Source organism: Onychostoma macrolepis, chromosome 05 (genome assembly GCF_012432095.1).
Source record: "Onychostoma macrolepis isolate SWU-2019 chromosome 05, ASM1243209v1, whole genome shotgun sequence".
In the NCBI taxonomy this organism is placed as follows: Eukaryota; Metazoa; Chordata; class Actinopteri; order Cypriniformes; family Cyprinidae; genus Onychostoma; species Onychostoma macrolepis.
This window is the reverse complement of record NC_081159.1, coordinates 3,457,278-3,472,237: the sequence shown is the minus strand read 5'-3', so window position 1 is coordinate 3,472,237 and position 14,960 is coordinate 3,457,278. Positions and strand designations below refer to the sequence as shown.

At 35.6% G+C, this 14,960-nt stretch overlaps 1 protein-coding gene across 2 annotated transcripts in view; it reads left to right on the top strand.

Moving 5' to 3' along the window:
* Positions 1-14,960, top strand: part of si:dkey-215k6.1 (transmembrane protein 132C) — a 223,020-nt gene that overhangs the window by 106,369 nt on the left and 101,691 nt on the right. For both annotated transcript variants that reach the window (XM_058775908.1, XM_058775909.1), the window contains one exon: positions 1,657-1,797. In XM_058775908.1, the coding sequence (XP_058631891.1) occupies positions 1,657-1,797 (141 nt within the window). The remainder of the gene's footprint in view (positions 1-1,656; positions 1,798-14,960) is intronic.

Sequence of the window (14,960 nt, the reverse complement as noted above, 5' to 3'; positions counted from 1 at the left end):
GAACATTTGAAGTTGACTCTCGATCCCCAGTGTCTCGGGAAGCATGGAATCAATTCTTTGTTGGAATAAAGAACTCAAATGCAGCTCAATGACTAATCCATATATATTGTAGTGAATGAGTAGTTGCATTTATATATTTCTCAAGGTTATTTTACAATAAGAATATGACACGGAACCATTATAAGCTTGTAACTTGCATACAGCTTTTTACCACTCACGTTGTTTGGAGAAAATGGCAGTTGCTTCGATGCTTCTGAATGAACTTCTTAGGAATAGGCCTATTTCTACAGTTTTGTATGTTGTAATATATTTCGATTGTGTACAGAATGATGGGTTCATCTGTCTGCTACGTCAGAGGAATAATAACAGAAATAGCCCTACTGGATTTATTTTTTGTGCTTGTTTTGTTCTGTTAGTTTTGCTATTTATGTGTACATGTGCCAGTAGAAATGTTTTCCTTTCAACAAGCTGTTTTTCAATGTTTGGAAGAAAGACACTTTATTGTTCTATTCCTCCTTTAATTCATGAATAGAGAAGTGTAATTATGTGGAGAACAGAACAGAGTCATACGTTTACTTCTAATGGATCTCTGTCTCTGGGCATTAAAGGTCATGTTCTTTTACCACAGCAACCTGTTTACATCACCTTTCTGCTCACGAATATGAGCTGGCTAGGCAACATAAATCTGAACTGCGTAAGAAAAAGACAGATATACTGTACTTTGTAATGTTCTTTGTTGTTCAGGTATAAGTCACTTACATTTTAGACACAACATGGCCAACTGTTTTGCTTACTTTTGCTCCTCCTCCATTTAGCTTATAAACTAAAGTCTGAAGAAGCCAAACTCAGAAAAAAGAGAACTGATCATTTTAGAAATAATCACACAGTAATCGTGAATCAAGATCTTTCTCTTGTTTGCATTTTGATTTGAAAATCCTTACAGTCCTTAGCCAAAGCACTGACAACAGACTCTGAAGAAATAGTAATGCCAGACCTTGAAAATAAAGTGAGAGGGCAACTGAGGAAAGTTGGCAGCATTGTATAAGTTAGGAAATCTCACCTCTGATGTTTCCAAGGCCATTGAATGGCAGATATAGTGGGGTGTGTGTGTGTGTGTGTGTGTGTTAATAAAGTCTGCAGTGTCTTGCCAAGGTGAGGAATAGATGAGTCAGCAGACAAGTCCAGAGGACAGAGGTTTATCAATAAAAAATGCACATATTCTCATCCACATATTACTACAGTAGATAGCTACTTGTATACTGTATACTTTTTAAAGTACATAAATGTACACAAGTATTGTTTACAATGCATTAGCTAACTAATGTATTAGCCATTTTATTCCATAGAGCTGTACTAACAGTTTAAAACTCTTTGAAAAAGTGTGATATACACCCCCATGTGGTTGCTTTTCTAAATTTGGATGTAGAATTAACACTAAATATTAATGTGAGTCATCTGCTAGGGATTTTATACCTGGTAGTAGCTGATTATTTATTAAACAGGTAATAAAAAAGCAATATGTTATCGTTAAGGGGCTGCATTTTCTAAATTAAAAACAAAAATGTGTGTTTGAGCATAATTTGTATGAAGTTAAGTGAATACGTTTATGAGTGTGTTGGTTTGTGTGTTCAAATCCTGTACTCTTGATTTCCTTAGAGTCCAGTTTGGGGAAGGCATTCATTTCATGGTGTTGAAACCCAGTAATCTGGTAGCGTGGGAAATCAAGCAAGAACTAGTGCCTGGCTCCTCCACCCTGTCCATGTTCTGCCAAAGGAAGGCCAGCTCCACCAATGGGAAGTAAGTATCGTTATGATGTCACTCACTGCTTACTCCACCAGATCAAGTGTTTTTTGTCTGTGTATTACTGTATTGTTTTATATGTTTACCAATTCAGATGCAATGTACATTTGGATGAATTTCACAAAACCTGTTAACAACACCATATCATGAACTGAAAAAAAATTAAAAAAATTATTTGAGTATGTTTTCAGAGAAATTGTTTCCACAATTTTTATTTTTTTATTTTTTTAGTGTATTTCATGCAGAAATTAAAAGAAAGAAATAAGAAAGTGTATTTTTTTTTTTTTTTTTTAAGAAGGTGATTGTCATAATTCCGCACATACCACTTCAGTTCTCATTACCATATTGCACAATTTTGTTCTCATTACTGTGAAGTGAAACCAAATGTGACCCTGGACCACAAAACCAGTCTTAAGTGTCAATTTTTCGAAATTGAGATTTATAAATCATCTGAAAGCTGAATAAATACGCTTTCCATTGATGTATGGTTTGTTTCGATTGGACAATATTTGGCCGAGATACAACTATTTGAAAATCTGGAATCTGAGGGTGAAAAAAATCTAAATATTGAGAAAATCGACTTTAAAGTTGTTCAAATTAAGTTCTTAGCAATGCATATTACTAATCAAAAATGAAGTTTTGATATATTTACGGTAAGAAATTTACAAAATATCTTCATGGAACATGATCTTTACTTTTTACATGAACTATTTTTGGCATAAAAGAAAAATTTATAATTTTGACCCATACAATGTATTTTTGGCTATTGCTACAAATACACCCCAGCGACTTAAGACTGGTTTTGTGGTCCAGGGTCACAAATATTTCAATTAAACATTTAAATCAATAAATTATGTACGCTCTTAGCATGCTTAAAATAAACGTTGATAAATGGAAATAATAATAATTGTATAATTACAGTTTAAAAATGCTACAACAGTAATGAGAATAATTGTTGAGTGAAAACATGCTTAATTGTCATGAAGATGTCACATGTAAAATAATGGCACGGAAAATAAAATTAAAATTGTATATTATTAGAGTCCGACCTATATGTTTTTTTTAGGGCCGATACCGATATTAAGGGAGTAAAAAAAGACTGATATCGATATATCGGCCGATATTCTTTGTGTTTATATTATAGTATAGCTTGAATTAAGAAAATAAACAAGGTAACTAGAGGAACAAGTTACTGCCAATCCAACAGGGGCAGGTTTATGCAGGAAGCACATTTCCAAATGTAAACATCTAAAATGAATAAATAATAATAATGAATAATATTCCTAGGATTCATATTTAAATAGTCGTATTTAATAGTTTTATATTCACAGACACTAGTCTATATCTCGATTTGCTTTAAGTGTACTGACCTGTTTTTTATTTATTCATCAAAAATATGACGGATTCCGTGAAATTATACACTAAATTCTGTTTGTATGACTGGATTCCACGCTTTCGTCTGTGTTTTCTGCATCGCGGAAATCATAGGGCCCTACTAATGTAGTAAATGAGTATGATAAGCTCATTGTGAGAGTAAAAGATGGGAACTTTGTTTATTTACTTTATAGCATTGCATCTCACCAACTAGGTGACAACGTAGTGTTAAATCACCATTCAACAGACTCAAGCCATCACCGCACTGCCATCTGTTGGACTGCAGAAAGATACAAACTTTTCTAACTAATCTGCTACGCTACTGACGAACTATGCTGAATTAGGAAATGTGATGTGACAAGCATGAGTTCTGGGACCCGACGTGGCTGATATAAACACAAGCATTGACTGCAGCGATCAGCTCAGCTCTAACGTCAGCTGTTAAAAATTAACCATCCATTCATCATATCATCATGCAAAACTAAGAATTAGAATCAGTGTAATGTGACGATCAAATATAGGTGCGGGTGGGTGGCAGGCGGATAATTTGAAGCAGAGGACTCGGGAGAAGTTTGAGCTCATCTGCGCATCTCCAAACTACAGTGACCTGGGTCGCCAGTAGCAAACAATGGAGCGTGCTCTGCTGGACAAACTAAGTAATTACACCATTTAGAAGGATTTCATCTGCGTAATGGCAGCGCTTATCATTTACTCAGGCAAAAGGTTTATATGTTCTGTAAAAAAAAAAAAAAGTTCATATGTGCGGCATATTCGCCGATACCGATATATCAACGACAGGCTCATATCGGCCGATAAAATTGGCAAAACGATATATCGGGCGGGCTCTATATATTATATGTAATATATTATATATTTAAAAAATTGTTTCTGTTTGTTTTATATATATATATATATATATATATATATATATATATATATATGTAATACACACACACACATATATATATATATATATATAAATACGTTTTATATAAATATAAAAATAAATGAATAATTAGTGATAATAACATAATTGCACACAATAAGAAAAATAATAAAGTGTGATAATACTTTTATATTTTAAAACGAAAAAGGGAGTATTAAGTACAAATACAATTATTTTATAGTAAACTTCAAGATAAAATGCTAATATTTACTTTTTTAAATATGAACTTTCATTATTTTCAAAATTAAAATCAGCAAGCTATTATTTTGGCGGGTTGCCGGCAAGTAAGTATATCCCCTTCTGGGTTTAGTGCTGTCGATCGAAGAGCATAAGTGAATGAAATGTCACAGTTTTGCCTTGTGCTTTGAAAAGGTAGCCTAGATTTATGCTTTCAGTTTGAATAGAAATCTTATACTGTACAGTTTGTTGATCTAAAATGCAGTAGCGGCTCCTGACCACAAATTTAGGTGGGGCAGATAATTTTGTAAACTTTATATTCTAATCTCTGAACACAAAATTTTGGCAGAGATATACTTGCGTTATACTGATTGACAGGCTCGAAATAATGTTAAACGCATAAAATGCTGTATAATAATTGCCTTAATATAGTATTTATCACCTCCAGATGTTAATTTAGAATGTTACAAGTTGTGGAGCAATACGGGTCAGGAAAGAAGATCATATGTCTATTCTCAGAATAAACAAAACAAACACAACAGAACCATATAAAGGCTATTCATGTGAGCACATTTAAACTGAAGGATATAACGTATACTTTTGATATAACCTACTTTGTTAATTTGATCCACTACTCCAGGGGTCCCCAACCTTTTTTACACCGCGGACCGATTACGGTTTGAAAAAAATCTTGCGGACCGGGGTGGGGGGTGGGGGGGGGGGTTGTTGTGGATAGGGTCTTTAAAACAGCTCTATTCATTTATACTGTTATCAGCACATGTTGAAGTAGATTCGTCTCTTGTCTCTGAGATAATATGCGCTGTTAATGCAGCTTTAGAAAACTCAGTCAGTTTTTTTACTTTCACTTTCTGTATGACTGAAGTTAAGATGTTCACTGGCATAACTATTGCGCAAAGTTTGCACGTTGCTTGTGTGGTATTCATTGGCTCGCCTTCTACTGCATAAACTACATGAATACATGAAAGAGGAATCAATTCGGTTTGCCGCAGTGTCTGAAACGTCTCTTGTGCACGCTTCGGGTGTGTGCGAGTACAGCGCGCAAGTAACGAATTGAGTTCTGTTTCGTTTCTTCTTGTGGTTTTAAATAGATTGAAAGTGTAAATTGGCAAATTAATGTGCGAATCACATGCCGAACGGTGGGGTCTGGACCTGGTCCGTATCACGGATCAACTGCGATCCGTTTAAGCCATATGACAGATCAGAGCAATCTTTTATTTACTAATTTAACCATTGTCAAATTGCTACTCGATATCAATCGCATACAACGAAAATAAAGAGTAATTAGAAAAATCATTTACGCACAATAAATAACAGAGCGTCATATCTATACACATTTTCCCCAGAACTTTGTCGCGACCCGGTAGGAATTCTTCCACGGCCCGGTAGTGGGTCGCAACCCGGTGGTTGGGGACCTCTGCACTACTCCACATAGAAAAAAACAAAAACAGACATGCCAACTAGTTACTGACCTGATGCAGACACATAGCTGAAGCGGATTGATATCGTCTTGGTGGAGCGAGGTAACGTGAAAATAAGCGGGGCAGTCTCAAATCTGCCCCAATGGCTCTCAATCATAGTGCGCTGCAGTTCCCCTTTTCACCACAGATTTACGTTGCAAAATTGTGGGGTGCTGTTGAGCTCGGGAGGTCTCAGGCACCGTCTGCCCCACTTAGTATCATGCATACATGCCTGCTAAAGCCATGCACGGGATTTTAACATATACTGCTTACTTTACGACTTAAAATAGTAAGAAAATCCAAAAAATATGTGTTGCAGAATGCTGAACACATTTACAATTTATTATTCATTCAGTTTATATAGAGGTCTATGTTTTGGATGAATATTTTGGTGGGGGTCTGAACTTACACAGCACATTTTTTATTTCGGTTGCACATGCGCACCTGCGGACCACTTATGTGCACCCCTTTAATATATAGTTATTTTGGGGAGAAATGCGACTTGGACATGTTTCCATGAGAAATTAAAACATTTCACAGCGTTTAGAGGTCTTATTGCTTTTTCATTCTGTGAACTTTTTTCGGTTTGCTCAATGAGGTTGGAGTGTGGAAGAGCATTGTAGGAGAAATGATTAGCTCCAAGGCTTCTTAATCTGGGCTCCTATTTCAGTTTCTGCCACTCACTGGCTCTATTTCTTCCTTTGAGGAGTGAAAACTCTTCAGTGTAACAAATTCCACCTGAGTGCTTTTTAATCACCGCACACACTCTTTGATTGATTAGGCCACGCGAGTCCTTCTCCATGGATTTCCAGCGCGTTCACCGCGTCTCCGACATCTCCTCTACTTTCTCGGCCATTCAGCAATTTGTCGGCATCTCCTCAGCCCCGCTGTCCTCCTCCTGTGCAAATTAGCTCCTCGCAGTCCCTCTCGTCTTACCGTAGCAGTCACCCCGATGACGGCGGCGCCGTTAGCACCGCTCTGGGTTAGCTCCCCAGGCAGCACGAGGAGATGGGTTAGGAGAGAGGAACGCTGGAATGGGAATTCTAATAGACGTTTCTGCGATTTATGGGAGTCTGTCCTGATATCCAAAGCATGTAGAAATCTCCCAACGGCATGCGGAGTGAGAAATTTACGACCCGAGCGTCACCCTAAAGCTGTCATCGTCGCCGGTAATTGCTCGGCTCTCGTACTCATGTGGTTTTTATACGGTGGGGAAAATTGGTTCCTGCACTTAAATGCTTCTCTGATTCAGTTGTTGCTGTGAGTCACACGCTGACAGGAGAGATGGAGGGAGAGAAGATGAATAATAAGAGAAAAAAGAGATGCTTTATTAGTTTATTCTGATCACACGTTCGGCTGTCGCACATAGCAGCACCTAGTGAGAAGCAAAGAGAAAAGTTGTGTTTTTGCCGTTGAGTAAACAGAAGGGCGACACTCCTTCCCTTTATATCCCACTGTTCGGTGGCAGGTTCCATGAATACAGTAAACTTAGGTGTCCCTTTTTCTAAAGCCTTAGATGCGTAGAGCCTTAGATAGGCGTAGGCCTTAGAGGCCGATGTGTTGTTGTTGTGAGAACTATATGTTAGAAAACATATGCTGTTTTTCATATCAAAAGTAGCTAGTTTAAAACATGTCAAATGTTGCAAGAAAGGATTTTGAGTCTTTCATGACTATTGAATTAAATGTTGTAAAATACTATTTTAATAATTAATTAATTAATTTTAACTTGGACTCTTTTTATGTAAACCTGTTATTTTTGTGTTAGTTTAATTTAATTGTTTTTTTTTTTTTTTATCTTTTGTCTTGTTTTAGTTTTGGCTTGTCTATTTTTTAGTATTAGTAGTCTATTTTGTATCCGAATTTAAACTAGATTTAGACGTGTCCTAAATTTTTATAATTGCTATAATTTTTTTAAAATAATTTTTATAACCATGATGTACCATTTGAAAGTTTGGTGTAAGAAAGATATAAAAGTTGAAAACAGAAATTAATAGTTTTATTCAGCAAGGATACATTAAAGACATTTATAATGTTACAAATGATTTCTGTTTCAAATAACTTCTGAAAGTTCTTCTGAACTTTATATTCATCAAATAATCTTGAAAAAACATATCACGGTTTCCACATAAATATTAGGTAAAATAATTAGTGCTGTCAAATGATTAATTGCGACTAATCACATCCAAAATAAAAGTTGTTGTTTATGTAATATATGTGTGTGTAATGTGTATTTTATGTATATATAAATACACACACATACAGTATATATTTTGAAAATGTTTACATGATTTTACATGTATATATTTATATAATTTATATTATATATAAATATATTTAATATACAAATATAACATATTTTTCTTAAATACATACATGCAAGTGTGTGTATTTATATATACATAATAAATATACAAATATTTACATATATTATGTAAACAAAAACTTTTATTTTGGATGGTATTAATCACAATTAATCATTTGACAGCACTAAAAATAATGTCAAATATAAAATATTTTCAACATTGATATCGGAACTATTGGACTATAGGAACCATTTTAATAATTAAGCACCAGTAGTAACTGATAATAATTAAGCACCAAATCAGAATGAATTCTGACGGATCATGTGACACTGAAGTAATAGCTGCTTTGCCATCACAGAAATAAATCTGTACTCTATTTGTAGAAATGGTCCACTGCATTTAAAGCTCTCCTCTGTCCCTCATGTTTTCAGAGTTAGTTAAGCCATTAGATCCTTTGTGTCATCCATCACGACACACTCCTCCCTTCTTGTGTTGTTGACTGTTTTTCTTCAGAATGTTGAAATAGCTTTGGATGTTTGCGGCAGGTGACCTTCGGGTCAGGCGTTATCAGTCCAACTTGAAGAAATCTAAACAGGGAGAGAGCGAGAGGGAAGTGAGGGATGACAGTCTTACAGAAAGAGGAGAGAAGACTAACGCTCACCGTATTGATTTACTGCCACACACAAGCAGGCAGAATGTATTTCCAAGCCATAGCTAATGAAAATACGGGGAAATAAAATTAGAGAAGTCTATGGGTCATTGAGAGCAGAAATAGAGAGAGAGTGGAGCACAGAATAGTAGACACTCACACGCTGGGTTTTGGCCTAAATATGATAATGTGAGTAAATGTGATAATGAAAACACAAATACTTTCTCAATCACTTAAAGCAATAGTTCACTCACTCATGGATTCCAAAGTGATTTTCTGTCTTCCACTGAACACAAAAGAAGTTTAGCAGAATTTCTGAGGTTTTTCAAAGAAATTGAATGGCAGACACTTTTAAGCTCTGGATACGACAAAAAAGCACAATAATAAGATTGTCAAGCTTTAGAAGACTTGGAATTAGGGCTGTCAATAAATTAAACACGCATTAAACTGACAGCTCTGCTTGGAAAATTGCACACAAGCCATATGGACTACTTTTAAGATACTTTTATGGTAGTGATTTTTCCACAACATTATTCAGTAACCGCATGATACCAATTCTTTGTGATTTACTGGGTAAGGATTTAAAAAAAAAAAAATTATTATTTAATTTCTACCCCGTGAAATATTTTAGATCTTCACATAACTAGAAAATCTATATTCATTATAATTATCCCCATGGAGTTTTCCAGGTCTATATTTTTATTATATTTTTATTATGGTTTTTCCTCATATGTCTTAAGTTTTTTTTCAAGATTGTTGATGAATAAAGGGAAAAAATAGAAACATCTTAATTATTGTTTGTTTTGCCTTATTTTAATGTACCTTTTTGATATTGTAATGGAGCGAAAGGGACGAGAGGTGTGCGGATCCATATGCAAGCTTTATTTAAAGACGTGGTCATGAAACAGGCAAGAGTCAGACAATGGCAAACAGGTATATCGTGGGCAAGACACAAGAGCAGTCCAGTAAACAGGTGAGGGTCAATCGACGGTGAACATAATCCAGGGGGCGAGGCAAATGGATAATCCAAACAGACAGACAATAGTCCAGATGAGGTGCATACAGAGTCTAAAACGGCAATATAAAGAGATAATCCAAGACAGATTATAATTCCAGGGCAGGCAGTAGACAGACAGGGCAAGATAAACAGACTAGAATACAAGACTCAGGTAACCAGACTATGAACAAGACTAAACTAGAATCAGGAAACTCGGAATGGCTCCGTAATGTAGCTATCACTAGGAGAGCGATAAACGCTAAACAATACTCTGCGATTTGAGAAGGACCTGAGTGAGTGTTATATAGTGTGTGTAATTGGCTGCAGGTGAGCGTGTGATTAGTGAAATGGCACATGGGAAATGTAGTCCAAGGTAAAGTGAAACAGTCTGTGCAGTGTGAGAGTCAATAGACCCTTTCTTGTTAGTAAACATTGTGACGTTTTTCTGTGGGCGGAGCTTAGGTGGTGGCAGAAAGATTCCACTGACTGCTTAACTAACGCTAGCTATGAAGTCTGTTAGCTTGTTTTTTTAACAATAACTGGAGAAATTCCGATTGTACCTGCATATGTAAGGTCACTCACTGTCCGGGACTGCGTTATTTGAAAAGGTTAACTTTAACGGATGAAACCAGATTGGCCGACCTGTACTCTCTCAAAGGATGGACGATCTGACAGGATTACCTCCAGCTGAGTGACTCACATCTGTATAGTAAAGACAAACTCACTGTGTATCTAGTCACGAAGATGTAATATATATATTTCAATTTCAGCAGGCAACTATTTTTACAGCTACATTATTATTACAGCCACAATTACTCATAACAATGTATATACAATTACACATGATTAAGCATATAAATTGTCAGTTTGTTGTTTTACACACATGCACACAGACATTATTTCATACCCGACATGAGATCCATAAGAAATCTTTAGACGCACCCATAACAACAAAAGACAATACTTTATTGAACCTTTTCTGATAAGAAGCGTGCGCTGCAAACGCGAACATTTCTGACGATTGTTTCTGTCCAGTTCGCTCGTTTTATCCTGTTTGACCACAGCTGTCATCGTTTTTTTTTGTCTGGCAGTGGCAGCAGGTATGCGTTAAAATTTCATTTTCAATATTTCAAAATTCTGACTTTATTCTCGCAAATTCCGAGATTATATCTCACAATTCTGATAAGAAAAATCAACTCGTCATTCTCTCTTTTGAGTTATACCCCCCCAGAATGGACAAACTCGCCATTGTTGAGCCATTGTTAAATCGAGTTATAAAGTCCGAAATATATGAAATATAAAGTTGCATTTGCGAGAGAAAAAAGAGTCTCAAAAAAGAATTGTGAGACAAAATAGGTAACGTTAAATGTAAAACGTTACAGGTTAGTATTTCATGCTGTAACTGTAGGGCAAATGTAATATATTCCCTATGAACTGCATGTGTGAATATTATGTAGACCAATTGTTTCAATCAAATTAAAAGCTTTAAAAGTAGAGTAATCATAGCAGGTTTTATTCATTAGTCTGTCCGTTTAAACGTCTGCGTTTAGCTTCAAATGGCGTTTTTGACGACAATATTCTATAAAAATAATTTGCATTCCGATTCTGACATCCAAAGGCACAACAGTACATTTTGTCTCTCATTCCGTGGATTTTTCCCGTTTCACTCCACTTGTTACCATGTGTTTCTGACACCACAATGCGCTCGCAGCTGCGAGTGACGTGACTGTGACGTCTACACGAAATTGTTCTATATAATGGAAGGGTGACCTCTGGTGGCAATCGGATGTAAGGCCACAGACCGGATTCATGACAGATATTTTGCTCCTGAATTTTTGGAGTTCAACAAATTTATGTTTTTTTTTAATAGAATTTTTGAATCTTAACAAAAGTCTGTTGCTAATCTTGGGTTTAATCTTTTTTCCCATCGTTATTCTGAAACTTTATTTGTTTTTCTTTCTTTCTTTCTTTCTTTCTTTCTTTCTTGTTTTTCAGTATAAATCAAGTTCAACAATCCCTCAAACCTCACCAACAACAATCATAAAATAAAATTAAAAAATGTAATGATAGATACTGTAGATAGCACTGCTTTGGCATCCATTTAGAATTTTCTTTATTTTTTATTTTTACTTACTTTCTCTTTCTTGCTCGCTAGCTTCTTCCTTTCACATGTAAGTGCTTAAGCAACTGTGGTAAACTGTGGGGCAGAGAGCTGGTCAGTTCAGGCCACATACCACATGACTAATGCATCACGTTTCTAAAAACTCAATGTATTTGTATGCTGAAGGCTACAGTCTGAAGGGGAGAGCGAGAGAGAGGAACGAGGTTAATAGGACAGGGGCAACAGGACAGGCGAGTGGCTAGTGATTCTGTGTGTGAGTGTCGGAGAGAGAGAAAGACAGAGGTAATGGCTTGTATACCAGTGTGCTCCATTGAAGCATAATGCTGTGGAACGGGAAACCCATGACCCCACAGAAGTTTACAGCTACATCTCAATGCACACTAGCCAAATGCTTTTAGACACAAGGCTAAAGCCACTCGTACAGCACGGGGAATTAGTTACACTCTTTTGAAGTTTCTTCTTTTCAGCGTTTGCTGTACAACATGATGTGTGCCATTTCTGCAGAAAAACGCCTTTAGCTTTTCAGTCCCTTAACAAGTATAAATATGGCTATATATTCTATGCTTTATTTGCAATCTAATATCTTTTGTGTAAATGGTTTACTAAACGATTTTAACAAATAAAAATGCCATGTGATGACTTATGGAGAATTGCAAAAAAGGCTTAGTATCTGGAGCCTCACTGTAGAATGATGTATGAAAATTATTCCTTAATGTAGTTGAAATAATAGTAAACAAAGAGTGTAATGAAATGTTTATGGTTTTCATTTAGGTAATTTGATTATTGTTGACCATCTGCCACTATGCAAGTGATTCTGAATCAAGAGCAGCTCTGCTGTGTGTTTATAAAGTCCATTCATAGTCTTACTCTGGTCATAAATTGCTCTTTGAAACGCTTTACAGCTCTCCAGGGTTAAATCACCAATTGTCCTGGTAGATTTGTGAGTGTGAGTAGAAGCGAGATGAAACATTAGGAAAGGCCCTGGGAGAACTAACACTGACTTACAACATACACTAGCAGTCTGTGTGTGTGTCTGTGAGCTGTGTACAGTTTAATATTTTACTACAAAATAGCTCCACAGAGAACTGTGCACAGTGAGGCTTACAGACACAAAGAAAGAATAAATAATCTTACACACGGTAGTATATGCATTCAAAGGCTCAGAGCTCTTTCAGACACACACACACACTGTATAATAGTGTGCTTAAAGAATGAGGCTGTGTCCTTGCTTTCATACTGGTTTAATTTAATATACAGTATGTATATTAAATATATAGTATGCAAAATTTGGATTAGTGCGGCCCATTTTCTCAGCCCTTTGGAAATAAGTAGGTTATATCAAAGGTAACTGCAAGAAGGACTGTAGGACATTCATATTTATCTCAATAGCAGTTTCTTTGTATATGCAGGAATTACCAAAACGTTTTTAAAAGTTTGCATTCAAAGTTTTTTTTTTTTTTTTAAAGAAAATTGTACTTTTATTCAGACGAGACTTATTAAATTGATCAAATGTTACAGTATAATATTTCTAATGTTACCAAAGATTTCTACAGTTCCTTTTTATAAACTTTCTGTTGATCAAAGAATCCTGAAAATGTATCACAGTTTCTACAAAAATATTAAGCAGTACAACAGTTTTCAACACTGATAATAATGAGAATAATAATAATAATAACAATTGTTTCTTGAGTACAAAATGGGCATAGATATAGAAATTGAGCATAAGAGACTTCTTTAAAAAAAAAAACAAATTTTGAATGGAAGTGCACATGTAATTTTTTTTTTTTTTTGGAAATACCTGCATTTCACCTGAGTGGTAATTCCATAATCAAATCCATTTTAAATCTATGAACTTAGAAATAATGATGAATTTAAAGGTAGGGCATTTCGCTAAATGCTGATGCTAGTACACGCAGTATGTTGTTTCCTATAATCTTAAAGTGCATAGTATAGATATGCAGCCTGTTTTTTGGGAATATAATTGGTACTTGTGTCCAGGGGGGGTTACATGTTGTTTTATTCTTAGGCCACGGATGTGCAGCAGCGTGAAAATCCCTGCAGGAGTGTGGCCGCAGATGTGTCTTCAGAACTGAATCTGCTGAGGGGCCTGTTTGTCTTATTTGTTTGTATACGTGTGTTTGCTTAGGGGCTACATGTGAACACAGGTGTGTCTTTTTTTTAATCCCACTCTTTATTAAGGACAGAGAAAGAAATACCTCTGGGCCTCCCTCCAGCACCACCTCACTTCTTAACAGTACACAGACACATATACGCAGAACATTTGAGCTGCAAACTTCTGAAGCGCATCGCATCACCTCACTCCACTAATTTTCTCCTAAAGTGCCTTTTTTTTGGATGAACACAAGTAAACAGCGGCTAATTTCTTCGGTGCCCCTGAGACTTTGGTTTCATACGTGGCTGATTTCAGATGTGAATACCCTGAGGAAAACCTTTCATAGATTACACAAAGAAAACTCCCCCTCATCCTTTAGCCTCACACTTGGTTTGGCCAAACTATAGATGGAAGAAAGATAAACTAATTGAGTTTATCAAAATTTTAGGGGACATTTTACTAACTAAATATTCTACCACAGCATAAATGTGTTCATTGTGAAAATTACATTTATTCAGTTAAAATCTATGAACATGGTTAGAAAATATAGGCCTATGCGACTGGAACAAAACAGATTGATTGGTGTTTAACTGGATTATTGTGTATTTAAAACATTACGTTTTTTATTGCTATTACAGAAATCTTACCTGTTTCATTTATTTATGACTTACAATGCATCATATTAAGCTTATTACTTTGTTACATCTGTGTAATGGATAGGATTTTCTTTCATATGTAATTCAAAAAAATACATCCTAAATTTAGGCCTTTTTCATATGGCATCAGTGTTGGATCTCAATAGTCATTCACGTTCATTGGCATTGCATCAGCATTCTGTTAAACGCCTTTTGTGTTTCATAGGAGAAAGGACATATTGCTAAGTTTAGAATTGCATGAAGGTAAGTAAATGATGACAGAATTTAAATTTTAAATGAACCGTTCTTTTCATTATATTAATATCTGACAAAACGGAACCCATACAGTTTGTACTTCCAAATGAG